The sequence below is a fragment of the Cyprinodon tularosa genome, unplaced genomic scaffold (genome assembly GCF_016077235.1).
Source record: "Cyprinodon tularosa strain WSP-4 unplaced genomic scaffold, ASM1607723v1 ctg337, whole genome shotgun sequence".
Classification (NCBI taxonomy): domain Eukaryota; kingdom Metazoa; phylum Chordata; class Actinopteri; order Cyprinodontiformes; family Cyprinodontidae; genus Cyprinodon; species Cyprinodon tularosa.
Genome location: NW_024039049.1, coordinates 170,001 through 176,861, shown reverse-complemented (window position 1 = coordinate 176,861; position 6,861 = coordinate 170,001). Strand labels below are relative to the sequence as shown.

At 37.5% G+C, this 6,861-nt stretch overlaps 1 protein-coding gene across 1 annotated transcript in view; it reads left to right on the top strand.

The window, feature by feature from the left end:
- Nucleotides 1-4,432: 4,432 nt before the first annotated feature.
- mapk12b (mitogen-activated protein kinase 12b) overlaps nt 4,433-6,861 on the top strand; it is a 6,565-nt gene continuing 4,136 nt past the window's right edge. Inside the window, exons 1-2 of the mRNA XM_038294237.1 lie at nt 4,433-4,704; nt 6,390-6,519. Of these exons, the coding sequence (XP_038150165.1) occupies nt 4,580-4,704; nt 6,390-6,519 (255 nt within the window). The 5' untranslated portion in view covers nt 4,433-4,579. The remainder of the gene's footprint in view (nt 4,705-6,389; nt 6,520-6,861) is intronic.

Below are 6,861 nucleotides of genomic sequence, written 5' to 3'. Positions count from 1 at the left end.
AAGTTTTGGAAAGAAGTGGAAGATTACAGTATCTTAGGTTCCCTAACAGAAAAAAAACACTATTAAAAACAATAGATATTGATTTAAATAATGAAGTTCCTGCAAAAAAACAGTTGCTAGCACGTAGCAACTGAGCTACTACTTGCTACCTGCTAGCTGGCTAAATAAGATTTATATAGTAGCTAGTTAGCTGACAAACTAGCTTTTCGTCATTCTTTTCTTTATGCCTATAAGGTAACCAAGTTAGTCTTAGTTGGATAGTTTAGTAGGCTATCTGCTAATGTAGCTAGCCTGCACCCAACTGCTTTACAAACATGCGGCTCATTACGTGCGTTTTTTTTTTATAAACAATGTTACCCTGTGAGTGCTGCCGTAAATGCTGGTGCTGCTTTTGTTTCCACGACATCATAAATGTCCACGTTTTGCACCACAATGTTTCCAAATTATCATAATTATCTTTTCACCTTGACAAACTACTAGTTACCCTTAAAAACTCTGGGCTGTCATTTAAAAGAAGCTTTAATCTGTCATTATTTTATCAAGAGCTCGGACCCACATGCAGATAAACCAGTCAAGAGAGACAAGGGAAAAAGTTTAACAGGTTTATTGAGAAGTTTTGTGGAAGTCCCAGTGTTGCTCTGAACACTGCTCAACCGGAACTGAAAGGTGAGGGGAAGACACTGCGGTTAGTTCAGGTTCAGTGGGAGAATTGATTCTCGAACTTGAAGAGGAGAAAAGGTTGGCAGACTCACGTTTCGAGAGATTAGGTTGACTCTTAGACTCCAGTAGGTGAGGAAGGTGTTTGGGTGTTTGTCTCATACTGTGGAGGGCGGACTGGGTTACCCAGAATGCAGTTGCTTGTAGATGAACGGAGAAAGACTGACTGCCACTCAGATTTCCTGGGGTACTTGAACGGACTGTTGTGTAGATGAATCCCTTGCTCAGTGTGAAGCTCAAACGTTTCCTCGGGGAAAAGTGGATCCAAACCTCCGGTTGAAGCCACCAGTGCAATCGCTTACACATTGCCAATCGAGCACAAGAAAAAAAAAAGTTATTATATGTTTACAAGTACAGTCCTAAATTTATTTTATTTTTGTCATTTTGAGAAAGTTATCTAATAAAACTGGATCCAAAATATTGAATTTACTGTCCTGGTGAACTGGGATGTTTTCACGCCAATTCATAATTTGCCTTTTTAATCACAATCCAGGCAAATTAAAATACATTTGCAGTTTTTTTCTTAAAACATCAAAGTACTTTTTTGTGTTTCAAACAATTTTTTTTCACCTCTTTGGTTATCATCAAATTTAACAAACAGTTGGAGGGTAATCAGTTTGCCTAAATTACCTTTTCACCTAAAGCTGCTAGCCCACTGTGTTTAAAGCGGTTATAATATAAAAGTATTAAAATTATTGCAACTTTTGGTTTACATTTCTGCATTAGGAATTAGGGCCAGGCTAGAGATTTTGTTTTCACTATTTAGAGAATGAAGTCGTAACATTACGAGAATAAAGTCGTAAAATTACAAGAATATAGTTGCGACAGAATAAGCATAAAATTATGAGAATAAAGTTGTAAAATTACGAGAATGAAGTCATAACATTACGAGAATACAGTCGTAACATTACAAGAATACAGTCGTGATATTACGAAGCTTGGAGCTCCGCCCAGCAGATGACGGCCGACCAGCTCAACCAATCAGCAACCAGAGTCCACTTTGACATCCTGCCCAGTTTGATGCTGCTGCTAAAAGATTTCCTGATTTGTCAAACCGATGCTAAAGTAGAACTTCACATGATGCTCCACATTCCTCATTTTAGGGACGAAAGGGATTCTTGTCATAAAATAAGACTTGTTTCTCGTAATTTTAGAACTTTATTCTCTTAATATTACGACTTTATTCTCGTAAATTTGTAACTATTGTTGCTGGGATTTTTTTCTCGCAATGTTCCGACTTTATTCTCGTAATTTTATGACTATTCTCGTTGTGACTTTTTTCTCGTAATTTTACGACTTTATTCTTGAAATAGGAGAAAAAAAATCTATAGCCTGGCCCTAATACTCCATCGTAGGAATCTTGGGTAAAATTAGCATTTTTATTTTGTTTGGCTAAATCCGCTCATCAAAGAGTACCAAAAAACAGAAAAAGAAGTTTACATTATATGTTTACAAGTACAGTCCTAAACTTTTTTTTTCTTGTTGTTTTAATTTTGAGCAAGATATTCAATAAAACTGGATGCAAAGTACAGAATTTCCTGTCGTGATAAATGAAAATGGTCTCACATAATGCGCTTATGTTAATGTTGTATTTGTTGTGGAGCTACTTACTGAATGTAAATGTTAACTGTTTGTATGTTTGTTAAAAGGTATTGGTGATTCTTAAAACATGTCAGCATGTGATTGAGCTGTACGGGTTTCAGATCATTGAAAGGAAGGTCGGCTCTCCGGTTTGTCAATGATTACTGTTCAATTTCTCAAATGGGAATTGTGGAAGTTTGAGATTCAACACAATAAAAAAAGTTTTTTTCTTTTTTCTAAATTTTGGGGCATTCTATTTTTTGTCAGTGATTTTTGTATGTATTCTGACTGAATTATTAAACAAATGTGATCTTAACTGTACAAATTTAAAATTCTTCTTGGTTGAGACAAAGTTACAGGAAAGTAATCCCTCTCTGGGATTATTAAAGTATTCCTGATTCCTGGTTGATGGGACAGGTGTTGTGAATGAAACGGTGTCCAGCTTGAAAGAGCTCCTGTGTGTCGCTGAATGTGAGCATTGATGACTGAAAGACATCTTCTGCCTCCATTTATCTGTTTACTACAGTCTGTTGGATTCATGTTAAAGGAATAGTACACCCAAAACATGATTAGCCTTCATTTTCTACTCACCCCCATGCTGAACAACACTCTGGAGTACTTTTTTGATATCTCAAATGCATCTGGAGATCTGGGAGGCTTCTTGCTGTCTGCTGACATTCAAATAATGGAGGTCTATGGTGACGAGGCAGAAAGGTCCATAAAAGTCCACAAAAAACGTGTCAATATCCCTCCATACTGCTCGTCCAATGTATTCCAAGTGTCCTGAGTGGGTAGCGTCCACAATTTACTCGAAACGAAGTCATTTAGAATGTTTTTAGAGCATAAACAGTAGTGTATAGGATTTCCTGAAAGCGCGCACATGCGCGCTCACGACGCTACGGAAGCCGGCAGACCAAACCAGATGAAAGTGCGCATTCAGCGTCTGCTCTGCCGATAATGCAAGCGTAGAAGAAGAAATGTGCTGTTTACCTGTGCAAAGAAAGAAACAACGAAAGAAAAATGTCTGAGGACTTCAGTGTTGAGGAAGAGCATGAGTTCTTTGCCGAGCTGAATGCGCTGGTTTGGTCTGCCGGCTTCCGTAGCGTCCTGAACGCGCTGGCGCGCGCTTTCAGGAAATCCTATACACTACTGTTTATGCTCTAAAAACATTCTAAATGACTTTGTTTCCAGTAAATTCTGGACGCTACCCACTCAGGACACTTGGAATACATTGGACGAGCAGTATGGAGGAATATTGACACGTTTTTGTGGACTTTTATGGACCTTTCTGTCTCGGGCGCCATAGACCTCCATTATTAGAATGTCAGCAGACAGCAAGAAGCCTCCCAGATCTCCAGATGCATTTGAGATATCCAAAAAGTACTCCAGAGTGTTGTTCAGCATGGGGGTGAGTAGAAAATGAAGGCTAATCATGTTTTGGGTGTACTATTCCTTTAATGTGGATTTAAAGACATTTCAATTAGTGGAAGAAATTGCAGGAGGGAATAAATTAAAAGTTTAATCAACCAAAACTTTGGCGACCCCCATGCAGTACCTCTGTAGCCCCCTAGGGGTCGCGAACCCCCTGATGAAGACCAGATTTTAAAATGGAAAAATTTAATTTTTGTAATATTTAAAAAAAATCCAATGGATAACATGGAAGCATAAATACCTCATTTTATTTTTTAGAGTTAAATTTTATTTAAAGTAACAGATTATAAGTAAAAATGTCTCCAGATCTTTACTGGTTGATGATTTTCTTTATTCTGACTTTAATGACTTTTAACTGGTGACCTCTGACCTAGAGTATTCTACAAAGAGGATTAGGGCCACTGGAAAAAAAAATTTTTTAACTGATTTTTAAAATTTATTTAAGTTTAACATAGGAAAAGAGTCATAATTCCGAGAAAAAAGTCATATTAAACTGAAATAAAATCTTAAAATCAGTTAACTTTTTTTTTTTTTTTGTCAGTGGCCCTAATCCTTTTCTATAGTATCCCTTCCTTTCAGCAGATCTAAGAGAAATGAGAGAGAATCTTGATCAGATGTCAGAGAATCTCTGCGTTTTGTTGGTGGGCAGATGTTCTCCTGCTTCTCCCCCACATGGAGACACCCATAGGCTGCCCGGGGCGCCCAGGGGCCCAGCAGACAATGACTGAGCGGCCCCTGTCGGGGTGGGGGGTTCAGTCAGCTGCTCCATCTGCAGGAATTCAGCGCAGCTCCATCCAAACTCTGCGCTCCTCACCTTCAAACCTTCATTTCTTCTCATGAGGTTCCGCTCATGGCGATAGCTGCGCGCTCCCGGAGCGGCTTCTACCGGCAGGAGGTCAACAGAACCGTGTGGGAGGTACCGGAGCGGTACCGGGACCTGAAGCAGGTCGGAACCGGAGCCTATGGGACCGTTTGGTGAGTTAAAGGCAGCAGCTCTGCGGGAAATTACAAAGAATGCAGCTGATCGTTACTGTTTACATTCACACGTTCATTTAACTTTATTTTTAAATAAAGCAGCAAACAAATAAAAGTAACATCATTAAACATTATTTTTCTTTTTTAGTTTGTGTTTTTGTATGAAACCAAGCAGCTTTGTTGATTTTAAGGCCCCTGCTGGTTCTGCAGGGGCCCCTCTGCATTGTTTAGGGGTTGATGAGGGTCAACAAAGGGCCCCTCTTCCACCATCATTGTTTATGAGAAGTCAAAGACTCTTTGCTAAGTGCAACGAATCTATGGAGGGAATTTTGTTTCATTATTGTTGCAAGAAAAGAACATATTTTTGTAAACGAGATAAAAAAAAAGAAATCAAGAAATTTAAATTTATGAAACACATTAATCACGAGTAACTTTGCTGTTTTATCAGTTTCAAATTAACTTTTCAGTTGTTTTTTTCAAGTTTTTTTTATTAAAACACTGTTTTACTTACAGATTTTATATAATCAAATTTAAACTGTATTATTTTTCTTAAATCTCCACATTTTAAAATGTATTTATTTATTTATTTTTTTTCCAAAATAAAGCTTAACCGTAAATTTAATCTGGAAGACTGTTATTAGCTTCACCTGACCTTCCTTTGATGCCCCTCGTTACGCTCCAGCCAATCATCTCGAGGGACGGAACTTCTCCTAAGCCAATCATCTTTCATGATATCCTTCATTTAGCTCCTAGCTTAGCTTCTCTCTCCTGTACGCAATCAAAGTTTTACCCGCCTCCCCCCGTCTTCTCCCTCACTCTCAGTCCGCTTCCCCCTCTGGCTTATTACACTCTTAGGGGTGGTTACTAGGTGACTCATCCATGCAAATGTTGATTCAAGGCATCAAAATCTTCTGCCGGGGCCAGAGCGCTAAAGAACTTATTTCATTTATGTCTTTATCTGCTTCTGTCTCCTTGAACCCCAGTGGGCCTCAGCAGATGGCCGCTCACACTGAGCCTGGTTCTGCTGGAGGTTTCTTCCTGTTCAAAGGGAGTTTTTCCTCTCCACTGTCGCTACAAGCATGCTTAGTGTGAGTCAATGAGTCGATGCAATCAGCTGGTTTTCCTTAGATGGAAGCATTATGAACAAACCTCATGTGATACCTGAATAAATAAATTGAAATTAATAAAACTTTTCTAATTTCAGCTTTTTTTCTGAGTCTCTCCAGGTTGAAATTCCTCTTTTCAGATTGAATTTAATGAATTGCATAGATCAAAATAAATTGTAGTAATGTAAAAAACAAAAATTTGAAAACGGCATTTTAAATATCTAATTTGTAAAAATGAATTTTACACACAGTTGCAAAACTGCAATTAAAAAAAATAGTATAAAAAGGAGAAAAATGTAAAAAAAATATTGCTAGATATTTAAAAAAAAATGAAAAGCAGCAAAGTTATGCACAAAATTTTTTTTTATTAGAATGTTTTGGAAAATGTTATTTCTGGTTTGCATTTTCTTTCTACGTTTCACTGTCTGCTTGCTGTGTGCAGATGCATCCCCTCCTCGCCATAAATCACCAAAGTGCTTTTTTTTATCATTTTATCTCAGCAAAACAACAGGAATTACTGATGTTAGTAAAAGTTTATTGAAGCATAAATTGATTGAAATAGTTGTCTCTGTTTTCTAGTTCGGCTTGGGACCGCCGTACGGGGACACAGGTGGCCATCAAGAAGCTTCACCGCCCCTTCCAGTCCAAACTTTTTGCAAAAAGGGCCTACAGGGAGCTACGGCTCCTCAAACACATGAAGCATGAAAATGTAAGAATGTTTAGGCTACAATCTGTTCAGAAATAAACAAAAAAACTTTAAAGTATAGTGTTTTCTATAAATTAGAATAGTAGAATATATATCACGATATAGAATATAATAATCAGTCAAATAATAGGAAACTATCGGAAGTATTTTTGATATCAATCAGTGTGTAAAAGCTTTAGTTTAATCGCCCTACACATACATTTAAAGTATATATTATGGCATGATCCATTACTTAGTATACTGTAGTAGTACACTATAATATAGACTGGAATTGTCCATAACAATATAGTATAATATATTATACTACAATATAGCATATACTATTTACATAGTAGTATAGTCAGG